This window comes from Staurois parvus, unplaced genomic scaffold, assembly GCF_062004578.1.
Source record: "Staurois parvus isolate SC_StPar_1 unplaced genomic scaffold, SC_StPar_1.0 ptg002490l, whole genome shotgun sequence".
Classification (NCBI taxonomy): domain Eukaryota; kingdom Metazoa; phylum Chordata; class Amphibia; order Anura; family Ranidae; genus Staurois; species Staurois parvus.
Window position 1 is genome coordinate 1 of NW_028320286.1, and position 26,790 is coordinate 26,790.

General features: G+C 44.7%; 1 protein-coding gene across 1 annotated transcript; it reads left to right on the forward strand.

Moving 5' to 3' along the window:
- Positions 1-1,021: 1,021 nt before the first annotated feature.
- Positions 1,022-14,619, forward strand: CALML4 (calmodulin like 4). The gene is made up of 2 exons (XM_089666043.1): positions 1,022-1,205; positions 11,788-14,619. The coding sequence occupies exons 1-2, from the start codon at positions 1,058-1,060 to the stop codon at positions 11,883-11,885; spliced, it is 246 nt and encodes an 81-aa protein (XP_089522169.1). The 5' UTR covers positions 1,022-1,057; the 3' UTR covers positions 11,886-14,619.
- Positions 14,620-26,790: the final 12,171 nt, after the last annotated feature.

A 26,790-nucleotide genomic window follows, 5' to 3' on the forward strand; every position in this document is an offset into this window, starting at 1 on the left:
GTGTCCGGACTGGAAGGGGGTGAAAGTGTCCAGGACTGGAAGGGGGGGAAAGTGTCTGGACCGGAACGGGGGGAAAGTGTCCGGACTAGAAAGGGGGGAAAGTGTCCGGACTAGAAAGGGGGGGAAAGTGTCCGGACAGGAAGGGGGTGAAAGTGTCCAGACTGGAAGGGGGGGAAAGTGTCCAGACTGGAAGGGGGTGAAAGTGTCCAGACTGGAAGGGGGGGAAAGTGTCTGGACCGGAAGGGGGTGAAAGTGTCCGGACTGGAAGAGGAGGAAAGTGTCCGGACTGGAAGGGGGTGAAAGTGTCCGGACTGGAAGGGGGGAAAGTGTCTGGACTGGAAGGGGGGGAAAGTGTCCGGACTGGAAGTGATTATACTCCTCCCCACATGAGGTTGGTTGTGTGTACGGCAGATAATATTTGTGTCTACAGTGTGTAGCTATGGAAGCCCGTAGGCATTTAGCATGTATATTTTCTCCCCCCCCCCCCCAAAAAAAAAACTGCTTTCAAAGCAACAGAACCAAAATTAGTTCGATGTGACATTATATTTATATCATGTAAACAGCTCAGTCATGAAAACTGTCTTTCTTTGTTTTAAGGTGGTTGTATGCCTCTGAAATGAAAAAAAAAAAATGAACAAAGCACATCCTTCTATAGTGTGTACTTGCCTCAGTCCAAAGCACCCGGTGTGATTTCTATCTTCTCTCTCATTCTTCTGCTGTCTGCATGAGTGTCTTCTGAGATACCAGACAATCTCGGGAGACGGCCCCGCCTCCCTCCAGCACACAGCAGGTGATTGACAGCCTCAGCTGTGCATATTTCCCTAGTGTAGAGGGGCGGGTGTGTCCACTCTTTCCACTCAGGTCTCAGATTACACTCTGTGCAGTATGTGACATCAGACCCCCCCCCGCACGAGCGTTCTGGAGCTCAGAAATGCTATATCCAGAAAATGTGGCGATAAACTGACCACACATGATGATTTAATTTTTCGTTAATGTTATTTCCTCGTTTTCTACAGCCAAAGACGCGGAGGTGGATTTCTCTACATTTCTGACCATCATGTACCGACAACAAAAACAGGAAGACCCGGAAAATGAGATCATGGTAGCCATGCTGATGAGCGACCGGGAAAAGAACGGATTGATTCCATTGGCTGAGCTCAAGTCCAAACTTACCAAGATGGGTGAGAAGCTAAGCCCGGAGGAAGGTAAGTTTTCATAAACATGTTTTTATTTTAATTTTCAGTAGCCTCAATTTTATCAAAGATGGAAGAAAAAAGAAATAAAAAATTAGGGTTTTTGTACTCACCATAAAATCCTTTGAATGACACAACTTTATTAAGCAAAAGCAGCCAAGGGTCATACTGCCACCTACAGGACAAAGGACACTAGGCTTATAGATACTGAAGGCCAACCCCACAGAGGCTATGACTACCCCCCCCCCCAGCCCAATCTCACAAATCCTCAGTTGTAGAAGAGAGTCCTAAGGCTCCGTTCACACCTACAGTGGATATAAAAAGTCTTCACACCGCCCCCTGATAAAATTTCAGGTTTCTGTGATGTAAAAGAAAATGAGACAACGATCAATCATTTCAGAACGTTTTCCACCTTTAATGTGACCTATAAACTGTACAACTCGGCTGAACAACAAACTGAAATCTTTTAGGTTTAGGGAAGTAAAAATAAAAAACTAAAATAATCTGGTTGCATAAGTGTTCACACCCTTACACTAATCCTTGGTTGAAGCCCCTTTTGATGTGATTCCGGCACTCAGTTTTTTGGGGAGGAGTCTATCACCATAACTTGACAATATTTTCCCGCTCTTCCTTGCAGAAACACTCCAAATCTGTCAGATGGTGAGGACATCTCCTGTGCACAGCCCTCTTCAGATCACCCCACAGATTTTCCATGAGATTGAGGTCTGGGCTCTGGCTGGGCCATTCCACAACTTTCCTCTTCTTCTGGTGAAGCCATTCCTTTGTGGATTTGGATGGATGCTTTGGGTTGTTGTCATGCTGGAAGATGAAGTTCCTCTTCATGTTCAGCTTTCTAGCAGAAGCCGGAAGGTTTTGTGCCGATATTGACCGGTATTTGGAACTGTTCATAATTCCCTCTACCTAAACTAAGGCCCCAGTTCTAGCTTAAGAGAAACATCCCCAAAGCATGATGCTGCCACCACCATGCTTCACAGTGGGTATGGTGTTCTTTGGTGATGGGCAGTGTTGTTTTTGCGCCAAATATATCTTTTGGAATTATGGCCAAAAAGTCCATCCTTGGTGTCATCAGACCAGAACACATTTTCCCACATGCTTTTGGGAGACTTCAGATGTGTTTTTGGATATTTTACTTCGTAAGAAAAGGCTTCCATCTTGCCACTCTACCCCATAGCCCAGACATATGAAGAATACGGGAGATTGGTGTCACATGGACCACACAGCCAGGACTTGCCAGATATTCCTGCAGATCCTTTCATGTTGCTGTAGGCCTCTTAGCCGCCTCCCAGACCAGTTTTCTTCTCGTCTTTTCATCCATTTTGGAGGGACGTCCAGTTCTTGGTGATGTCACTGTTATTGATGTCACTGTTGCAAAAATATCTGGTTGCGCTAATAAAAATATATCCAAATAAATATATCTCAATGAAATCACATATAAATAATATAAAGTCCAAAGTGATATAATGTATAATATTTGTAGAATTGCTCAAACAACTTCCACCAGAGTGAATCCACCACCAAAAACGGTTAAATAAACTCAGCCGAGCAATGTGCTGATCGTGTTATAAATCAACATATAGCGCTTGCTGCTCTGGGAGCGATGATCTGCAAATGGTTGAAGTAACACTAGGAACTTTAAATCTGGTCTCCAGGGAGCAATACTCTGCAGGACTGTGTACCATATAGATCCAAATCAGCCACCGAATCCTTAACCCCTCGCCTACAGGGCACTTCTACCCCCTTCCTGCCTACAGGGCACTTCTACCCCCTTCCTGCCTACCGGGCACTTCTACCCCCTTCCTGTCCACCGGGCACTTCTACCCCCTTCCTGCCTACAGGGCACTTCTACCCCCTTCCTGCCTACAGGGCACTTTTACCCCCTTCCTGCCTACAGGGCACTTCTACCCCCTTCCTGCCCACCGGGCACTTCTACCCCCTTCCTGCCCCCCGGGCACTTCTACCCCCTTCCTTCCTACTGGGCACTTCTACCCCCTTCCTGCCTACAGGGCACTTCTACCCCCTTCCTGCCTACAGGGCACTTCTACCCCCTTCCTGCCCACCGGGCACTTCTACCCCCTTCCTGCCCACCGGGCACTTCTACCCCCTTCCTGCCTACAGGGCACTTCTACCCCCTTCCTGCCTACCGGGCACTTCTACCCTCTTCCTGTCCAGGCCAATTTCCAGCTTTCAGCGCTGTTGCACTTTGAATGACAATTGCGCGGTCATGCAACACTGTACCCATATGAAATGTTTATCATTTTTTTGAGACAGATAGAGCTTTCTTTTGGTGCTATTTAATCACCTCAGGGATTTTTATTTTTTCTTAAACCAAAAACCACAGAAAATTTTGAAAAAAAAACCCATTTTTTCTTAGTTTTTGTTATACAATTTTGTAAATAAGTGATTTTTCTCCTTCACTGATGTGCGCTAATGAGGCTGCAGTGATGGGCACTGATGAGGAGGCACTGGTAGGTTGCACTGATGGGCATTGACAGGCATCACTGATAGGCACTGAAAGGCAGCACTGATACATGACACTGATAGGCAGCACTGACTGGCACTGATAGGTGGCACTGATTGGCAGCTCTGATTGGCATTGATAGGTGGCACTGACGGGTGACATTGAAAGGCAGCTCAGATGGGCACGGATATGTGGCACTGATGTGCACTGGTATGCACTGATATGTGGCATTGATGGGCACTGGCATGTGGCACTGATGAGCACTGACATGTGGCACTTCTGGGGCCACACTGATCATCAGGGCACACTGATCATCAGTGCCCTGATGATCAGTGTACATGTCCCCTCCACGGAAAGCCGATTACCGGCTCTCCTCTCCTCTGTCAGCGTGACAGCTCGAGAGGAGAGAAATGCCGATAACCGGCATTTCCGTGTTTACATGTGATCAGCTGTGATTGGACACAGTTGATCACATGACCGAGCCGACATCTTTGGCTCTTTCCGTGATCCGCTGTGTCCCTCGGACATCGCCGCGCTGCGTGCTCCCTGAGCTGCGCGTGCACAGTGAGAATGGTAGGACGTCATATGACGTCCTATCAGAATGAGAGAACCACCTAGCGCCCGTCATTGTACTATAGGGTGAGCGGAAGGTGGTTAAGGTAATCAGACCAACACTCGGGATATAAAGAAATAAAGACTCATGGGACATCATAAAACTTCAGATTTAATAAAAACGATTGCACTTACAAGAAGCGAACAAACAACATGATCTGTAACATAACACGGACCCAGCCTGGCTGCGTATGAGCCATACCAACGACCTAGGAGCATCCTGACGTCACATCCAAAGGCTCGGACCTACGCGTTTCGTCATCGACGTCCTCACGGAGCGGATGGATGTGAGACGTCAGACCTTTATTAAATATTCACTGCCCTTAAAGCGGACAGCTGACATCAGGATAAATGCTCAATGCACAATCCTTTCATAACGGATCGCCACCGCATACATATAAACAATCATAAACGGTAAAAAACAATAGAAATACTAACATGAGGAGAACCTAAATAAATCCTAGATAAATATATAAACTCAAAATGACAGGAGCAATACCAGATGATAATAGGGAATATTTAAAGGGCCAGTCAAAATGAAAGGGGAAGTCTACCGATCAGATAAAACGATCAATAGATAAACCTATCATTAAAAATGTGTGAGAAAACAGTTACTGTCAATGTCCACATTCAACCCATTGGTTGTATCTAGACACTTCACATTAAAACATAATTGTGACCCGACTTTGTTGACCTGTTATGGTATAGACATGATTAAATCACATTTGAGAGGTACTGACTTAATAAATGACATCTCTAAAAAAGAAACATACTGGATTTATGAACTAAATTCATTGCAACCCAATGGGTTGAATGTGGACATTGACCTTGGCGAGTACAAAAATCCCATTTTCTTTATCATCCATAAGGCCTGGTTCACACCTAAGCGTTTTTAGTGCTTTTTGCAGAGACGCGCTACAGTTCATTTAAGCACTTCCCGTCCGGCCCATGTACATAAATGGCCAGACGGGGGCAGTACAGGAGCGGGTTGCCGTTCATAAATGGTGCTCGTATTTTCAAGCTGTGCGTGCTCCCTGGGAGCACGCGGCACAGCGATCCAGTCCCGCTGTGTCCGGAGGACACAGCAGAACACTGATCGCTGTACGGGACCTCTGTGTGAGGTCCCGATCATGTGATCACTGATTGGCCAATCAGTGATCACATGAGGAGTAGTAAGCAAGATGTCACTTCTGACATCATTGCTTACTACGTGTGAAATCTGTGAATGATCATAGAAGTCACATGGTACACGGCTATTCACAATTTTCTTGTACCATGTGACAAGCTGTGACCAATCACAGCTCACACAGTATTTCTCAATGGCTGCAAGAATGCAGCCAGAGTGAAGAAGAAATGATTGCTTTTATAGCCTTTATGGGTGTAAAATCAATCGTGTAAAAAAAAAAGAAAAGAAAAAAAAATCATCACCACCCCCCACAAGTAGTAGAGCGTCACTATGGTGACACTGTACTGCTAGGGTGACGGCATGTTAAAAAAAAGAAAAAAAAAAAAACATAAACAGTCCAATCCATGATTCGCCACGACGCATGACAGGGCAATAGGACCTCCAACGGGCTAACGCGTTTCGAGGTCTAGCTTCTTCCTCTGAGCCAATCCCAATGGCCCTCACCACACAATGTAGAAAGTTCTCTTTGGGGTGAACCATACAGTCATGGCCAAAAATCTCGTCCCCCCGCATTTCTGTCAGATAACGCAACTCTTCGCCCAGAAAATTGCTGCAATGACAAATGTTTCGGCATTCTCATGTTTATTTCTTTTGTTTGTATTGGTGACACAAAAAAAGTGGAGAAACAAAAAGCCAAATCTGACCCAAAATCCTGACAATGAACTGCACAAAATTATTGGCACCTTCTCAAAATTGTAAGAGATAATTACATTCCCAGTCTGTGACGTTCCTGTAATTTGTCATTAGACTCCCCCGTACCCATGACCAGGAGCTGACAACATAGAAATCACACCAACAACCAGGGACAAGGGTGACACATGGCCTCCACCTTTCTATTGTGCGTCTCTGTGTGCCACATGGAGCATGGAGGAGAGGAACAGCAGCAAAGAATTGTCTGAGGATTGGAGAACAAAAATGGTGGAAAAGCATGGACAATCTCAAGGTGACAAGTCCATCTCCAGAGATCTTCATGTTCCTGTGTCCACTGTGCGCAACATTGTCAAGAAGTTTACAGCCCATGGCACTGTAGCTAATCACCCTGGATGGGGATGAAAGAGAAAAACTGATCAAAGATTGCAATGAAGGATTGCTGGAATGGTGGCTAAAGAACTTCCATCAACTTCCAGACAAATTCAATCTGACCTTCAGGCACCAGGTACAACTGTGCCCACTCGCACTATATGTCGCCATCTGAATGAGAAGGGACACTATGGTAGGAGACCTAGGAGGGCCCCACTGCTGACACAGAAATATGGTAGGAGACCCAGGAGGACCCCACTGCTGACACAGAAATATGGTAGGAGTCTCAGGAGGACCCCACTGCTGACACAGAAGTATGGTAGGAGTCTCAGGAGGACCCCACTGCTGACACAGAAGTATGGTAGAAGACCCAGGAGGACCCCACTGCTGACACAGAAGTATGGTAGGAGACCCAGGAGGACCCCACTGCTGACACAGAAATATGGGAGGAGACCCAGAAGGACCTAACTGCTGACACAGAAGTATGGTAGGAGACCCAGGAGGACCCCACTGCTGACACAGAAATATGGGAGGAGACCCAGGAGGACCCCACTGCTGACACAGAAATATGGGAGGAGACCCAGGAGGAACCTACTGCTGACACAGAAATATGGGAGGAGACCCAGGAGGACCCCACTGCTGACACAGAAGTATGGTTGGAGACCCAGGAGGACCCCACTGCTGACACAGAAATATGGGAGGAGACCCAGGAGGACCCCACTGCTGACACAGAAATATGGGAGGAGACCCAGGAGGACCCCACTGCTGACACAGGAGTATGGTTGGAGACACAGGAGGACCCCACTGCTGACACAGAAATATGGGAGAAGACCCAGGAGGACCCCACTGCTGACACAGAAACATATTGCCAGATTGGAGTTTTCCAAAACGTACCTGAGGAAGCCAAAATCCTTCTGGGAGAATGTATAGTGGACAGACAAAACAAAATGGCAGATTTTTGGTAAAGCCCATCATTCTACTATTTTCAGAAAAAGCAATGAGGCCTTTAAAGAGAAGAATCCAGTCCCTCCAGTCACACATGGTGGGGGGGTCACAGTCCCTCCAGTCACACATGGTGGGGGGTCACTGATTTTGGGGTTGCTTTGCTGCTTCAGGCACTGGATGTCTTGGCTGTGTGCATGGACTTATGAAATCTGAAGACTACCAAAGAATTCTGAGGTGCAATGTAGGGCCCGGTGTCAGAAAGTTGGGTCTCCATCAGAGGTCATGGGTCTTCCAGCAGGACAATGACCCAAAGCACACGTCACAAAGCTCCCGGAAATGATTCCAGACATAGCTCTGGAGAGGACTGAACTGGCCAGCAATGAGTCCAGATCTCCATCCCATAGAGCTCCTCTGGAGAGATCTCAGAACATCAGTTGGGAAAAGGAACCCTTCCAATCTGAGAGACCCGGAGGAGTTGGAGGAAGAAGAGCGATCCAAAATTCCAGTAGAGAGATGGAAGAAACTCATTGATGGTTACAGGAAGCCATTGATTTCAGTGATTGTTTCCAAGGGGTGTGCTACCAAATATTACATTGAGGGTGCCAATCATTGAGTCCGGTCCATTTTTGGGGTTTTGGGTGGAATGTGTCAGATTTGGCTTTTTGTTTCTCCCCTTTTTTTGAGTCACACCGATACAAACAAAAGAAATTAACACGAGAATGCCGAAACATTTGTGAGAGCAACAATTTTCTGGGTGAAGTTGTGCGTTATCTGACAGAAATGAGGGGGGGGCAAGATTTTTGGCCATGACTGTACATCTGATTCTGGGATGAGATACTCGTTGATTTGTTACCTCTTTTGGAACCCAAATGGACCTCTGCCTGCCGATTTCTCAGTGGATTCCTATCATGACCTCCTCACTATGGAAACCCTCACAATGTCCTTCTTTTCTTTTGTACCTTTTGCTTTGGTAAATAAAGCACTAAAAAAAAAGCTAAAAATCGTCCTCCAGAAATCCCGCGAGCCTCGCCCTCAGCCGGTGTCGTCCTCACAATACATTACGATGTGTTCCTGGGTTTAGATACGTTTTATTGTTTTAATCCTTTCATTCGAAGACCATCCGGCCGGCCGGCCGGACATTCAGCCACACTGCGAATCTGTGAATTCCTGCTGCTGGGCTTGGCGACCGCAGATATCAGTCAGTAGACGCTTCCTGCTGAGATCCTAAATGTGGCTGAACGTTCGTCCGAATGGCGGCTTCCCGAGCGGCAGTATCAGGATGTACACGTGTGTGGCAGCCGTGGGTTTGTTTACTAGACATGTGCAGAACGAAAAAATGTGTTTAGTGTTGATTCGTTATTTAAATCATTTAGTTTAATTTGTTTCATTTCATTTTATTCGCTTTCAAATTCGATCGAACTGAATTAAATTAGACCGAATCAAAGTATCAAATCACCATTCAAATTTATTCTATTCGAAAGACGGTTATATTCTTTTCATTTTATTCTGGTCTATTTTTTTTTCTTTTCTATTCTATTCTACTCTATTATATTCCTATCTAGTCTAATCATTTTTCTCTATTCTGTTTTACTCTGTTCTTTTATATTCTATTCTGTTTTATTCTGTTCTATTATTTTCGAACTTCAAATTTTGGAAGGCAGCTATATTCTATTTTTTCTGATCTATTCTATTCTTTTATTTTCAATTCTATTCCCTTATTTTCTATTCTAGTTTATTCTATACTATTCTGTTTTACTCTATTCTATTTAATTTCTATTATATTCCTTTATTTTCTATTCTATTCTGTTCTACTGTATTATTTCCTATTCTATGTTATTCTATTCTTATCGAAATTCAAATTTTGGAAGGCAGCTATATTCTATTTTATTCTAATCTATTCTATTTTTTTCTATTCTATTTTTTTAGTTTCTATTCTGTTTTTTTCTATTATATTCCCTTATTTTCTATTTTATTCTATTATTTTATATTATATTCTGTTCTGTTTTACTCTATTCTTTTCTATTCTAGTCTGTTTTATTCTATTCTGTTCTTTTCGAAATTCAGAAGGCAGCTATATTCTATTTTATTCTAATATTCTATTATTTTCCATTCTATTTTATTCTGTTATGTTGTACTCTATTTTCTATTCTAATCCTTTCTATTCTGTTCCTTTATTTTCTATTCTATTTTGTTTTGTTTTACTCTATTCTTGTCTACTGTGTTATTTCTTTTTCTATTCTATTCTTTAGTATTCTATTCCTTGATTTTCTATTCTATTTTTTAATTTTCTATTCTGTCCTGTTTTACACTATTATTTTCTATCCTATTCTTTTCTATTCTGTTCCTTTATCTTCTATTCTATTTTATTCTGTTCCTGTTTGCGAATTTCATTTTGTTTTCAAATTTGATTTCATTTTTTAATTCGAATCGAATTTTGGAAGTAATTTCGTTTTGTTACTTCGGATTCCTTCAAATTTGTTGATATTGTAATTAGAAAATTCCGATACATCCGAATTTCCGAAATTTGATCCGGAACGAAATGAATGTCTATTGTTTACATTCTGAAATGCTGACTTCAGGCACCCCAGGAAAAAAGCGATTATTTTGTCATTTAAACAAATGCAAAATCCGCCATCTAATCGACCTCTAATGTCTCCATAAGGAAAACCTGTAATAATGGATAACCAGCACATTTGTGATATTAACCCCTTTATGACCGCCCGATACATATATATGGCGGCAAAAGGGTGAGCTGTAACATCAACACATCGCACATACACTGTATTTCCAAAAGTATTGGCCCCGCCCTCCCTATCATGTGATTCAGGTGTTCCAATCCCCTCCATGGACACAGGTGTATACAATCAAGCCCCTAGGCATGCAGACTGCTTCTACAAACATTTGTGAAAGAATGGGTCGCTCTCAGGAGCTCAGTGACTCCAAGCGTGGTCCCGTGATAGGTGGTCACCTGGGCAATAAGTCCATCCGTGACATTTCCTGGCTACTAAATATTCCACGCTCAACTGTTAGTGGGATTATAACAAAGTGGAAGCAACTGGGAACAACAGCCACTCAGCCACCAAGTGGTAGGCCACGTCACATGACAGGGCGGGGTCAGCGCATGCTGAAGCGCACAGTGCGCAGAAGTCACCAACTGTCTGCAGAGTCAATAGCTAAAGACCTCCAAACTTGGTGTGACCTTCAGATGAGCCCAACAACAGTGCATAGAGAGCTTCATGGAATGGGTTTCCATGGCCGAGCAGCTGCATCCAAGCCTTCCATCACCAAGTGCAATGCAAAGCGTCGGATGCCGTGGTGTAAAGCACACCGCCACTGGACTCTAGAGCAGGGGAGACGTGTTCTCTGGAGTGACCAATCATGCTTCTCTGTCTGGTAATCAGATGGACGTGTCTGGGTTTGGAGGTTGCCAGGAGAATGGTACTTGCCTGACTGCATTGTGCCAAGTGTAAAGTTTGGTGGAGGGGGGATTTATGGTGGGTTGTTTTTCAGAGGTTGGGCTTGGCCCCCTAGTTCCAGTGAAGGGAACTCTTAAGGTGACATTTTGGACAATTTCATGCTCCCAATTTTGTGGGAAGAGTTTGGGGATGGCCTCTTCCTGCTTCAACATGACTGCGCACCAGTGCACAAAGCAAGGTCCATAAAGACATGGAGGAGCCAGTTTGGGGTGGAGGAACTTGACTGTCCTGCACAGAGTCCTGACCTCAACCCCATAGAACACCTTTGGGATGAAATAGAGCGGAGACTGCGAGCCAGGCCTCCTCCCCCGACATCTGTGCCTGACCTGACAAATGTGCTTCTGGAAGAATGGTCCAACCTTCCCATAGACACCCTCCTAAACCTTGAAGATGGCCTTCTCAGAAGAGTTGAAGCTGTTATAGCTGCAAAGGGCGGGGCCAACTCAATATTGAACCCTATGGACTAAGATTGGGGGGGGCCATTAAAGTTCATGTGCGTGGAAAGGGCGGGGCCAACTTAATACTAAACCCTATGGACTAAGACTGGGAGGCCATTAAAGGTCATGTGCATGGAAAGGCCGGCGACCCAACACTTTTGGTGTATGTGTTGCTGGGCGACCATTGTTTATGTGCTGGGAAGGACTCAGCTATCACAGACAGCTCTGGGTCCCCAGCTACAGATCAGTAGTCGGCAGGACCGGTTCCTGATCATGTGATCATTGATCCTTCCTGCTTCCGGGCATTCTGAACTATTTAGAGACACCGGGGTGAGCAGGAAGGGGTTAAAAAATTACTTTTTTTTTAAAGAGTTAAAACTATAGACATTAATGGATCTGCTGTGTAAATGGAGATGGTAACAAGTCTATCTTTTTGCAGTGAACGATCTTTTCCGAGATGTTGAGGTGACCCCTGATGGAATGGTGAAATATGAGGCCTTAGTCCAGAAGATCACACTCCCGATGGCCGACTATTAAACCACACACCGATTTATCTTCTGTTCTCTACATGTTACAAGTTCTCAACCACACAGTGTATGACAGTCATTGACAATCAGAATGTCTTATCATCAGAGGTGCAGGTACTCCCACCTTCTGAGTCACCCCCTTTTCTCCACCCCCTACCAACCTCCAAGCACCATTCCTTGGTTCCACCCCAATCACCTTCTAGTATAATCCTTTGGTTCCACCCCCTACCCACCTCCAAGCACCATCCTTTGGTTCCACCCCCTACTCACCCCTAAGCACCATCCTTTGGTTCCACCTCCTACCCACCTGCAAGCACCATCCTTTGGTTCCACCCCAATCACCTCTGAGCACCATCCTTTGTTTCCAACTCCTACCCACCTCCAAGCACCATCCTTTGCTTCCACTCCCTACCCACCTTCGAGCACCATCCTTTGGTTCCACCCCCTACCCCCCTCTGAGCACCATCCTTTGCATCCACCCCAATCACCTCTGAGTACCATCCTTTGGTTCCACCCCCTACTCACCTCCGAGCACCATCCTTTAGTTCCACCCCCTACTCACCTCTGAGCACCATCCTTTGGTTCCACCCCCTACCCATCTCCGAGCACCATCATTTGGTTCCAACCCCTATCCACCTTCGAGCACCATCCTTTGGTTTCACTTCCTACCCCCCTCTGAGTACCATCCTTTGGCTCCACCCCCTACCCACCTCCGAGCACCATCCTTTAGTTCCACCTCCAACCCAACTCCAAGCGCCATCTTTTGGTTCCACCCCCTACTCACCTCCGAGCACCATCCTTTGGTTCCACCCCCTACCCACCTCTGAGCACCATCCATTGGTTCCACCCCCTAGCCACCTCCGAGTACCATCCTTTGGTTCCACTCCCTACCCACCTCCAAATGCCATCTTTTGGTTCCACCCCCTACTCACCTACGAGTACCATCTTTTGGTTCCACCCCCTACCCACCTCTGAGCACCATCCTTTGACCCACCTCCCAGTACCGCTCCTATTATAGAATACAGAGCCAAGTATCACTTTGTGGTGCTGCGTAAATTGCATGGAATTCGTTAATGATAACAAGAAAAGCAGTAAAATAAATTTTCCCTGAAACCAGCAACATAAACCCCCCAGCAACAATAGATCCCCTGCAATGAAATACTCCCAGGAACAATAGAGCCCACCAGTAACAATAGATCTCCCAGCAGCCAGCATTAATATACCCCCACGGCAGTCAGCAACAATAGCCTCCTTACGTCAACAGTAGATCCCTCCCAGCAACAATTAATCCCCCTGCAACAATAGACCTCTCCCTCAACAGTAGATTTCTCCCATCAACAACTGACCCTTTAGCAACAATAGACCCCTCCCTCAAAAGTAGATCTTTCTCCGCAACAACTGACCCTCTATCAACAATAGATGCATTCCTCAACAGTAGATCCTTCTCAGCAACAACTGACCTTCCAGCAATAATAGACCCCTCCCTCAACAGTAGATTCCTCCTTGCAACAAGTGACCCTTCAGCAACAATAGACTTATTCCTCAACAGTAGATCCTTCTCAGGAACAACTGACCCCCAGCAACAATAGACCCCTCCCTCAACATTATATCCTTCTCAGCAACTGACCCCCTAGCAACAATAGACCCCTACCTCAACAGTAGATCCTTCTCAGCAAAAACTGATTCCCCAGCAACAATAGACCCCTCCCTCAACAGTAGATCCTTCTCAGCAACAACTGATTCCCCCAGCAACAAAAGACCCACCCCTCAACAGTAGATCCATGCTAGCATCAACTGACCCCTCAGCAACAATAGACCCCTCCTTCAACTGTAGATCCTTCTCAGCAACAACTGACCTTCCAGCAACAATAGGCCCCTCCCTCAACAGTAGATCCTTCTCAGCAACAATAGATTTCTCTCTCAACAGTAGATACCTCCTAGCAACAACTGACCCCCCGGCAACAATGGACCTCTCCCTCAACACTAGATTCTTCCCAGGACCAAAGACCCATCCCTTAACAGTAGGTCCTTCCCAGCAACAACTGAACCCCCCCAGCAACAATAGACCCCTCCCTCAACTGTAGATCCTTCTCAGCAACAACTGACCTTCCAGCAACAATAAATCCCTCCCTCAACAGTAGATCCTTCTCAGCAACAATAGATCCCTCCCTCAACAGTAGATACCTCTTAGCAACAACTGACCCCCTGGCAACAATAGACCTCTCCCTCAACACTAGATTCTTTCCAGGACCAAAGACCCCTCCCTTAACATTAGGTCCCTCCCAGCAAAAACTGAACCCCCCCCAGCAACAATAGACCCCTCCCTCAACAACAGATCTTTCCCAGCAACAATAAACTGTTTCCTGCAACAACTGACCCCCCCCAGCATCAATAGACTTCCGCCTCAACAACAGATCCACTCCAATGACAGTAGATCCCCCAGCAGCCGGCACCAATGGACGCTCCGGCACACCCCAGCACCCCTTACCAGTACATACATTCAGTGCTGGAGATGTCCATTGATGCTGGCTGCTGGAGGATCTATTGTTGAGGGAGGGGTCTATTGTTGAGGGAGGGGTCTATTGTTGCTGGACATCAGTTGTTGCTGCGAAGGATCTACTGTTGCATCCCCCCCAAAAAAAGCCTTGCTTATTAGTATGACTACAGTGAGGTGTTAGTGAATTCCTGTAAATGACTGCATATAAAATGTACTGCGGTAATAATAAAAGTATAAAATATCCAAATCCTTGTCGTCATTTTTCATTACAACGGGTTCACACCTCAGCGTTTTGCAGAAACACACAGCAGTCCATTTAAAATGGTTTCCTATGGGAAAGTTCACAGCTCCGCGTTTTTGGTTCTATAGACTTCAATGGAAATGCTGAAGAAAAGCATGTATTGCGTTTTTGATGCGTTTTAAATCTGCCTAGCAACAAGGAAAATAAAATACCAATGAAGAAAAAAAAAACGCAAAACACATCAAAAATGCAGAAAAAACGCCAAATGCAACGCAAAACGCAATGCAGAAACACCTCAAACGCAAACTACATAGGTGTGAACCTAGATTGAGGCTAGAATCACATCTATGCAGGTTGCGTTTGAGCCATTTCTGCATTGCATTTTTAATGTGTTTTTTATGAGTTTTACAGGGTTTTTTCATTTCTTTAAATTTTTCTTATTGCTAGGCAGATTTAAAACGCAAAACGCAACAAAAATGAAGCAAAAGACGCACTACATGCTTTTCTGCAGCATTTCCATTGAAGTCTATAGAACCAAAAACGCACCGGGTGAAAACGCGGAGATGTGAACCCGTCCCATAGGAAATCATGGTAAATGGACTGTACTGCGTTTCTGCAAAACGCAAAAAGCTGCAGAAAGCGCATCGGTGTGAACCCGGGGTAAGAAATTGCTCCAGACCAGGGAAGGTTTTATTATAAAGGGTCTCGGCCAGTACTCACATCATGGGAAGATGCCGGCACTGACACCGATTTACTAAAGGAGTGGAGAATCGTTACTCCATAAACAGAATGAAGATTCACTTCGATGATCCAATGATGAGAACAGAATATTCCTCGTTCTTTCATCTGCACATCGCTGGAAGTGAACACAGCGACAGTCTGAGCGAACGTTCTCAGCTCGAATAGAACAGAAAGAATAGAACAGATTAAATTAGAAAATAAAATAAATAGAATAGAAAATAAAATAAAATAAAAGAATAGAATAGAAATAATAAAATAGAAAAGCATAGAATAGATTAGAACAGTATAGAATAGAAAATAGCCATCTTCCAAAATTTTGAATTTGAAAAAGAATACAATAGATTAAATCAGAAAATAAAATAAAGACATAAAATAGAAAATAAAAGAATAGAATAAAAAAGAATAGAATAGAAAATAATAAAATAGAAAAACGTAGAATAGATTAGAACAGAATAGAATAACATAGAAGAATACAGTAAAATAGAACAGAATAGAATTGAAAATAAAATAATGGAATAAAATATAACAGAAAATAAAGGAATAAAAAAAGAATAGAAAGAAAATAAATAGAATAGAAAATAAAATAATAGAATATAAAATAATAAAATAGAAAAGAAAAACTATAGAATATAATATAGCCATCTTCCGAAATTTCAAAAAGAATAGAATAAATCAGAAAAGAAAATAAAGGCATAAAATAGAAAATAAACGAATAGAATAAAAAATAATACAACAGAAAATAATAAAATAGAAAAACATAGAATAGATTAGAACAGAATAGAATAACATAGAAGAATAGAGAAAAAAAGGAAAAAAAAATGGACTTGAAAAAATAATAATGGAATAAAATAGAATAGAAAGTAATGAAGAATAGACTAGAATAGGAAAAAATGTAATTGAATAGAATAAAATAGAAAGAATATAGCCGTCTTCCTAAATTCGTATTTTGAATAGAATAGAACTGTAACAGAACTGACCCCAGACTACGTTTGAGTACTTAGGTTAGAATAGAGCTTCCCCGTCCGAACACCGACCACAGACACCACAGCCAACCATACAAGACTAGACGACACCAATCTTGAAGTAAACCAGGAAGTAGACTAGTTTATTTGAACACAGATACAAGATATATACACTCAGGGGACAACCCCCCTCCCTGCATAATGACACAGGGTGGGGCAATCTACATTTAGTAACAAGAGATACACCAGCAGACAGTCCCATCAGGAGGGAGGGCTGCTGGAGACACCCCCCACCAAGCCAATACACATAAACACATACATCCCATAATAGTTTGCTCCCAAGCAAGGCACACAATATAACAATGGGATGCAACCACATGGCATTAAACAATTAACCCCCCACCCCAATATTAGGACAGATCACCCTGCACCCCTAACAGGCACAGGGTGACTTACACATAATAGGGATATGGGGAGCTGAGACAGGGGTCTCCCCACCTCCCCACAGTGAGCTGTGTTCCATGGTCCCCCACCCAAAGTGACTCCTGTCACATATCCCCACTTTCGGCAGGAGACTAACGCAGAAGGATACCCCAGACGGGTGGATTCCGAAGTTAGTCTGTACTTCCAGTCCCCCAATGCCAGCCCCCAAACAAATTGTCCCAAACATAGCATTACTCACCCAGCCAACCTCTGCCTCTCTCGTAGAACATACCCGCCGCTGGGGAGAAGTACGGACTGGTCCTTCTCCCTGAAGTCCTCTCAGCCACTGGAGGGAAGACAGGGTGGCTGGACCGACTCCATCATGCGGTGGGGGATCTGGGCCGACTGCCCAGCATCCCTGGGGTATCCAGGTGGCGACTGTAGTCTCATCCACTTTGACTTGATGGACATCCCCCAGTGTTCACGAAGTAAGGCTGACATTCTCCTGTCCCAATGCCAGACCCTTTTCTGGGGTTGTGTCAGTGGAGACCGAAGTCCCATCCACGGACATCAGCTCAAGCTGCCGTTGTGAGGTGCTGATTGCATCCTCTTCCTGTGGCTCCTGCGGTGATGATTGTTGTGGGCTGAGGTCAACACGCCATGCCGATGCCACCTCTTCTGCTGGAGGTGCTCCAGCTGGTTCCTCCTCAGCAGAAAAGTCAATCAAATCCCCAGTCTCTGGAACTGGTGTCGGGTTCACCATTTCCTGTCTGTGGAACCCAGAGGATGTTACCAGTGCTGGGCAGAGTTCAGCAATATTTGGCCCTGTTGCCAGCTCTTCTGCTGGAGGCTCACCAGGTTGTTTTCCCTCAGCAGAGAAGTCTATCGAATCCCCAGTCTCTGGAACTGGTGTCTGGGGATAGGGGTTCACCATCTCCTGTCCGTGGAACCCAGAAGATGTTACCAGTGCTGGGCAAAGGCTAGCAGAGCTCTGCCCTTTTGTCAGCACTTCAGGTTTGGGGAAGGCAATCTCTGGAAATTCCACTGCAGATTCTTGGGCATGCTGCTGAACATGTTTTAGCAGTTGCCTGTATGCCCTTTCCAGATGCTGTTCTTTCATCAGCAGGTATTCCAGATCTGGTTCAAGCTCCGAGACCCCTGTGAGACCAAACATAGCCTCTATATCTTCTCACAGGTCCTCCAGGGTAGGTTCTCCTTCATCGCCAAACACAAAATGATCTGTAAGGCTCTCCCACAGCAATCCAGGGCCACCAAAGTCATATCCCTCAGGAGAGCATTCTGTTGTCACCCCTAAATATTTCTGCTCTGCGTACCATTGCAGAGCCAGATATCGGTTGTCCAGCTCTATCTCCGGGTGGACCAGCCTGTCCAACTTAGTCACCCATTGCTCCTGGGGTCGCTTTCCCAGGAATGGCATCCATAACTTCTGATGGTCCCTGGCCCCTTCCCCTAGGTTGGATAGCACTTGCCCTTGTACATACCAACAACCTGGAGCACCACCCGAATCCGCTGCCTGAGCTCCAGGTACTGATCCGCACATTCCTGGGGTATGTTGAAAGAACGATCCGCAGCAGCCCCGGGAACTCTGATGCCAGGTCCATATCTCCACTGGGATGACTGATGTCTGCTTTCCTGATTTTGAATCCCGGTGTTGGTTTGGACGTGTTCACAGCCAGTAAGTACAATCCCACCACTTGCCACCAATGTAACGGAACCGACCCCGACTGCACTTGGGTACTTCCGTTAGACTCCCGCTTCCCCGTCTGAACACCGATCCACAGACACCACCGCTGACCATACAAGACCAGACGACACTAGTCTGTCTGAACATGGAACTCTTTATTTGAAACTCGAACTGGCTTTTTATACACTCAGGGGACAAATCCCCCCTCCCTGCATAATGACACAGGGTGGGGCAATCTATACTTAGCAACAAGAGACACCCAGGTATTCAAACTTCACACCAGCAGACAGTCCCATCAGGAGGGAGGGCTGCTGGAGACACCCCCCACCAAGCCAATACACAAACACATACATCCTATAATAGTTTGCTCCCAAGCAAGACACACAATAGAACAATGGGATGAAACCACAAGGCATTAAACAATCAACAACCCCCCACCCCAATATTAGGACAGATCACCCTGTACCCCTAACAGGCACAGGGTGACTTACACATAATAGGGATATGGGGAGCTGAGAAAGGGGTCTCCCCACCTCTCCAAAGTGAGCTGTATTTCATGGGCCCCCCCCCCCACCCAAAGTGACTCCCTATCACACTAATGTATCAAGAATTATAGATAGAGTCATTTTTAGCCGGGGTTCCTTCAGACCGGCAAGGGTTCCTCTGCGTTGAAAAAGGCTGTTAGACCATAGAGGTGGGAAAAGGCTTCAGCTAATCCGGCTGTGTGCAGGTAATACAAGACCTGAGTGTTACTTAAATGGAACGACACAACAGGTCAACAGCTCAACAATCGAACTTTGACAGAAACAAGTTCAGCAAGGATGGAAGGTAAAGATATATAGTTGCATAGAAAGATCATAGGTGGATCACTCTCCAGGAGTCTATCTGACACTCCAAATTTTGGTCATCAATAATTGATCTCTCTGCGAGCTTCCACTGAATGCTGTCTGCTTCGGGCTGCGTCATTACCCTCGAGTATAGTCCGGATACCGCTGGTAGTATGACTCCTAAGAAGAGCGATTAGAGAAGTATTGCAGTGCTTAACCACTTCAAGTGCGGACACTTTCATCCCCTACCAGTCCGGACACTTTCACCCCCTTCCAGTCCGGACACTTTCATCTTCTTCCAGTCCGGATACTTTTACCCCTTTCCAGTCCGGACACTTTCACCCCCTTCCTGTCCGGACACTTTCACCCCCTTCCTGTCTGGACACTTTCACCCCCTTCCAGTCCGGACACTTTCCCCCCTTCCAGTCCGGACACTTTCACCCCTTCCAATCCGGGCACTTTTACCCCCTTCCAGTCCAGATACTTTTACCCCCTTCCAGTCCGGACACTTTTACCCCCTTCCAGTCCGGACACTTTTACCCCCTTCCAGTCAGGACACTTTTACCCCCTTCCAGTCAGGACACTTTTACCCCCTTCCAGTCAGGACACTTTTACCCCCTTCCAGTCAGGACACTTTTACCCCCCTTCCAGTCCGTACACTTTTACCCCCTTCCAGTCCGGACATTTCACCCCCTTCCAATCCAGACACTTTCACCCCCTTCCAGTGCGGATACTTTCACCCCCTTCCAGTCCGGACACTTTCACCCCCTTCCTGTCCGGACACTTTCCCCCCCTTCTAATCCGGACACTTTTACCCCCTTCCTGTCCGGACACTTTCACCCCCTTCCAATCCGGACACTTTTACCCCCTTCCAGTCTAGATACTTTTACCCCCTTCCAGTCCGGACACTTTTACCCCCTTCCAGTCCAGACGGGAGGTGGTTAAATGGAACGCCACAACAGGCCAACAGCTCAACAAACAAACTTTGACAGAAACAAGTTCAGCAAGGATGGAAGGCAAAGATATATAGTTGCATAGAAAGATCATAGGTGGATCACTCTCCAGGAGTGTATCTGACACTCCAAATTTTGGTCATCAATAATTGATCTCTCTGCGAGCTTCCACTGAATGCTGTCTGCGTCATTACCCTCGAGTATAGTCCGGATACCGCTGGTAGTATGACTCCTAAGAAGAGCGATTAGAGAAGTATTGCGGTGTTTAACCACTTCAAGTCCGGACACTTTCACCCCCTTCCAGTCCGGACACTTTCACCCCCTACCAGTCCGGACACCTTACCCCCCTTCCAGTCCGGACACTTTCCCCCCCTTCCAGTCCGGACACTTTCACCCCCTTCCAGTCCAGGACAATTTTCAGCTTTCAGCGCTATCACACTTTGAATGACAATTGCGCGGTCATGCAACACTGTACCCATATGAATTTTTTAGCATTTTTTTTAGACAGATAAAACTTTATTTTGGTGGTATTTAGTCACCACTGGTGTGTTTTTTGTTTTTTTTTATGTTTTCTTTTTAGAGGAACAAAGGTAAAGGACATAAAGAGCATCTGACCAGTGGGTATCATCTTTACCTTCCTTATGTATGAGAACTAGATGGGCTTGTAGGGATTCCCTCATTTCCATCTCTCCTCCCAATGCAATCATATATATCCTCAGTTTAGATACTAATATAAAGAGCATCTGACCAGATCTAGGGGTCAGCTAAGTCAATCTCGTTAGACTAGTCCAGGAATACCTCAAAATTAAGTTCTATATTAAGGCCTCTAGGGACAAGTGTACCCAGTGTATAAATCCCAAATGTTTCTTTTTGAAGTAAAACACTATCAAAGTCCACGACTCGGGGACAATTTAAGGGAAAAGATACCTTTCACTTTTAAGCCATCAGCTTTACCTCCATGTACCTCCTTGAAGTGTAGTGCTAGAAGATCTTTTCTCTCCTTTTCAGTGCTGTTACCTTTACTTTCATTGTCCAGTGCAGACCCGCAAGTGTCTTTTGGTTTTTCCAATGTAGAATTTACTGCATGGACATTCCAGCATGTATATAACCCAGCAGGTAGATCAGTTGATAAAGCTTCTAATTTCAAATATCCTTGCTTTATCCGCACTGGTGAACATTCGACTTTTTTCAACATTTGGGCAAATTTGACAATGACCACAGGGGTGCATTCCTGTAAAGTCGAAGAGTTTGTTTAGCCAATTTTTTGGCGATTGTTTTTGGTATTCTGAGTGTACTAACAAATCATCTAAATTAGAGTCCCTACCCGCCACCATCTGAGGTTTATCTCCAATCAGATCAGCGATAGCGGAATTGGCTGTTAACACATGCCAGTGTCTTTGTAAGGCCTGGTTGACCTCACTCCTTTGCCGACCATATTTGGTGATAAATCTGATGAGGCCCACTTGATCCTTAGATTTATCTCTACGTTTTTCCTCTCTATATTTAGAGCATTTTGTTTGACTTTCCCTAAAACTTTATGCAGATAGCCTCTTTCCCTGAGTCTATGGTGCAAACGAGTGTCCTCTTGTTTGAATTGGGTTATATCGGAACAGTTCTTCCGAATACGGAGGAACTGACCTACTGGTATCCCTCATTTTAGAGAGTCAGGGTGGTGGATATCCGTATGAAGCAAAGTGTTGGCTGCAGTCTCTTTTCTAAATGTCCTTGTTGTTATATGGTTTTCAGTGATGGACACATATATATCCAAGAAGGAAATTTCCCTATGGTCATATTTGAAAGTCAGTTTAATATTCCTGTCATTTTTAACATCATGAGAAATTCCCGAAGTTGGTCTTCAGATCCATTCCAAAGTATCAAAATATCATCGATGTATCTCAGCTGCCGTAAAACATGGCTGAGATACATCGAATAGCCAAAGAGTATGTCTTGTTCCCATAGCCCCAAATGAAGACAGGCATATGCCGGTGCCCATGGGGCTCCCATGGAAGTGCCACAGATCTGCTGGTACTTGGTACCTAGGATCTGCAAGCAGTTATGATTAAGCATGAATTCCACAAGATCTAGAATGAATTAATTCTGTGGTCCCATACCTGGGTAGTGTAGTTCCAGAAACCTATCGCTTTCATGCCCCAAACATGGGGGATGGACGTGTAGAGAGACTCAACGTCCACACCAACCAGCAGAGTTCCTGTTGACACCTCAATATCTTCCAATTTAGACAGAACATCTCTCATGTCCTGTATATACAATGGTAAGGAAATTACCATATCTTGGATAATATCATCAAGATATTTGCCTACTTTCTCTAAAGTACCATTAACCGCAGACAAAATAGGTCTACCAGATGGTTTTAGGGGATCCTGGTGGCTCTTTGCTATCACGTAGAAAGTGGGAATGTTAAACACATCCACTTTCAGAAAGTCATATTCCCTCTTGGTTAAGAGGTTCACCTCAAAGGCCCATGTCAGTCTACGATTCAAAGATTCAACAATTTTTGGGAATGGATTATCCAACATCTTAACATACGTATTCACATCATTTAGTTGGCTATGGATCTCCTGTTCATAGTCCGTACTGTTCATTAGCACAACATTCCCCCCCTTATCACTTCTCTTTATGACTTGGGGGCATTTTTGAATTCGGTTAAAAGCAGTCCTTTCTTCTTTTGTCAAATTGTCTGGTCACTTTTTATTCCAGTCAATCTTTAATAGCTCGGAACGTACCAGATCTAAGAGACTAGTCCATTTATTCTCACTTAGATTGGGCATTCTTTTTTACTTCATTTTAAGCCTAGTTATTCTTTTCCATTTTGATGATTCTATTTCCTCAGTGTTTTCATCAATTTATCCCCCGTCATTTAGGAGACTTACCAAAACTTTTAAAGCCTGTTCTTCCATTTTACTAGTTGGACGAGGGTCCTGTTTGGTCAAATTATGGCCGAATGGAACCCTAAGTAATATCTTTCGTAAGAATAAGTTTAGGTCTTTATAGACATCAAAGATCCATTTTGTTTGTAGGTGAGAAAGAAAGTCCTTTCTGAAGGAGTTTTAAGAGTCTTAGCTGTAATTGGAAGTCTAAAAAGTTTATCACTTTTAGATCATCATTACTATTAGACATTGGGTTTGGGGTAGTCATTTTTTTCTGACTTCTCATTCGACCTGGATTCTTGGGCTTTGTGACCTTTGGTTTTATATTCTCTTTTAGTAGAGTCTTCCCATGTTGTCTGACTGCAATTACACAGGGTCTTGTTCCAGGAAGTGTGTCCAGTAAAGCAGTGCACCTGATCATTCGACGTTCCTGCACATTGATGGGGAGCATGGACTCCTCTGGGCTGGCTGTGACCATATGGCGCTGATGCAAATAGACCCAAAGTGCAAGCAAAGGCCTAAGGTACTCACAAAATTCAGGGACTGGATACCTTTAGCTGCCATTGTGCTGGGTGTCCATGTATCTTTAAGGAGGGGAGGGGCTCGCTCCAGTCATACCTGCCTTTAATCTATACATTATTATATATTTGCTCCAACTTGGGAGAATATCAAAATTAGTTAGGACGGCAGTACACTGGGGTGCCATGATGTGGCTGTAGCAATCGTAGCCACAGAGATCGACGAGGTTCAATCATGTTGCTCCAAACTCCATCTTGGCAAAGGATCATCCATCTTGTACAAATATACATCTCCTTATCCCCCTCCCTCTCTGAGAGTCACAGTGACATTTGGTTGGTGTGTGTGTTGGAAGTGTCACAGGCAGGCCATGGCACAGCAGGTAGCTCTGAGCTATAAAACATCTCTGAGCTGGGTAGCTGTGCAATCTAACACCTGTTAAAAGGATAACCCAAGCCTTCCCCTGAGTTCAATGACATTCCAGAGGAGTAAGAAACTAGATAACACTTTTAAAATCCATTTTTCGCCTATGTCTCATATCTTGGAATATGAGAGACTTATATAAAAACCAGGCATATCTCCAGATTGCTCACGGTCAGACAAATCGTTTGAAAGGTCACATTCCCTGGCTGGAGTACATAGGAAAGCAGAAAATTACATCTCTTGAACCACTCAAGTATGTATTACATATCTCATATCTAACCGTTCCTCAGATGCATCTGCATATTAATCTACCCGCGGGTGGAATGTTACTTGTGCCTAGGAAAAGTTATGAGCCAAGATATAAGCTATGAGAGATTTTGGTTCTAGTTTGGGTCTCCGCCCAGACAACCCCTCCCCAAATGAAGCATTGGTGCTTGACTTCAGAGACACCCCCTGCTGGGGGACTACTAAATAGGCTGTCAGGCCTAAGAGTGGAAGTTGAAAGAATTCTCCCGCTTAACATCAGAACTAACCTGGGAGACGTGCCCTTTTGCTCTGAAACTTGATCTGCTTAACCCAAGGCTGATTGGCAAGTACTTTAACCCTTTAACCTCTTTTCTGTTACCTCTTTGCTGTGCTATTGTACTCTGTATATTTATATATATATTAGTTACATCTTTTTTTCTGTAAATATTTTTATTGCACCCTTTTGACCTTTTAGTAATAAATCTTTCTTTCTGAAAGTGTTGAACTGTTTCTGTAGCTCGTTAATGCAACTTACGAATTCCTGCCGCTGAAGAGCGCTACTATGTGTGTTTAACCTTCTGTATAACCTGTCTGTGGTGATAGTGGTATGCAGACGATTATCCGATTATCCAATCATCCTAGTGTTATTGCTGATATTGCCGAGTTTCCTCTTTGTACAAAAAGGAGGTGATGGCAGTGTGAAGGGTAATTGCGTAATTAACCTGACCCAGTAACAATCGCATTCAGGCTGCCGGTACATCGATTTGTGGTCCATTAGCTGGAAAATCGTTGTGCAGGGTGTAGCTGTGCGTGGCATTGTTACGCACGTGACATCGCAGTTTTAGATTGGCTAGCCCTTCGGCCACGAGTTTGGTGAGAAGGACTGGGGTCTGACACGTGATCGTCACAGTGGCCGCTGCAGCTTACACATATACTTTACACAAATGTGTGCACTCTAAACCCTGAACTGTTAGGGTTAATTCAGTTTGTTGTACCCTGGCTGGTGAGCCGGGAATTTTTTTTTTTTTACTAAAACTTAGGGGTCAGAGGTAGGCAGGTCAGTGTAGACTGACAGTAGGAACAGACCAAAGGTCAAAGTTCTGTGTGGTAGATTGCAAAGCAGGAGAAACGTTGAAGAGCAGGAAAGTGTGTGAATAAATACCTCACCCCATAGACGACATCCATGTCATGGTAGTAGGGAATCCTCTGCGTCATGTTTCCCCTTCCTACTCTTAAACTGTAGGTTTTTTTTTTTTTGTCTCTCTTTCCTTTTCCTCTATTTTGTGCTGACCGTAGGTTGACACTGGATTGTAGTCGTACATCCTGATTTTATTTTAAGCCCTGGATTTAGGTCATTGCAATGTTACATTTTAGACCTTTTGTGCTCACAATACACAGGCATTAAGCTGTGTATTTTGCAGCCTTGATTGTTTATTGACTAACTGCTGTAACCTTGGACCTATAGATCCTTTGTATGCATTCTGTTGAAACCAATAACTTATTTTGAAATGTAAACCAGTGGTAGCGGCAAATCTGAAAAACAACCACTAGTACAAATAGTGAGGTAGTTCCCAGTGGTCAGCCTGATCAGCCTACCCAACAGATTGAGTCTTCAGGAAAAGGGCAAGCGTTGAGGCAATGCCTTGGGCTCTTTACCTGCAAAAGTACTCCGCAGCTAATGTTTACAAGTGCGCAAAGTCTAGAAGGCAGCACAAGGAGAACTCTGTGCCCAAAGGTCACAATCCAGGCTAGTTCCACCATGTACAAGTCCGGCGGGGTCCAGTATGGAGAGCACAGTGGCTAAGTTAGTACTTCCACCTGGTAGCACTGGGGCCATTGGTTCAAATTCTAACCATGACACCACCTGCCTGGAGTCTGCAAGTTCTCCCTGTGCTTGCGTGAGTTTCCTCTGGGTCACAGGTGTCAAACTGGTGGCCTTCCAGCTGTTGCCAAACTACAAGTCCCATGAGGCATTGCAAAATTGAGTTACAAGCATGACTGGCAGAGGCATGATGGGAATTATAATTTTGCAACAGCCAGAAGGCTGCCAGTTTGACACCCCTGCTCTAGGTACTCCAGTTTCCTCCCACACTCCAAAGACATGCCGGTAGGTTAATTGTATCCTGTCTAAATTGGCCCTAGTATGTGTATGTATGAATGTGAGTTAGGGATCTTAAATTGTACACTCCTCGGGGGCGGGGACTGATGTGAATGTATAATACATATGTAACGTGCAACACAAGTTTACAGCACTATATAAGCACCTGGATTAAACAAATGTAAAGACCGACAAATGGAGTGAAGAATCTTGAAGCCAATAGAAAAAGAGATCTAAGAACATTGGAGAAAAGAGGAAAAATTGGTTAGAATTTAGTTTTAGAGTACAGTTTTGTTTGCCAGTGTCCAATCCTCAAGCAGCTGGCAGTATAATCTATCCGTGTCTGAATTCCTGTGTCCCCATTGGTGGTGATTTCTGCATACATACTGTTTCAA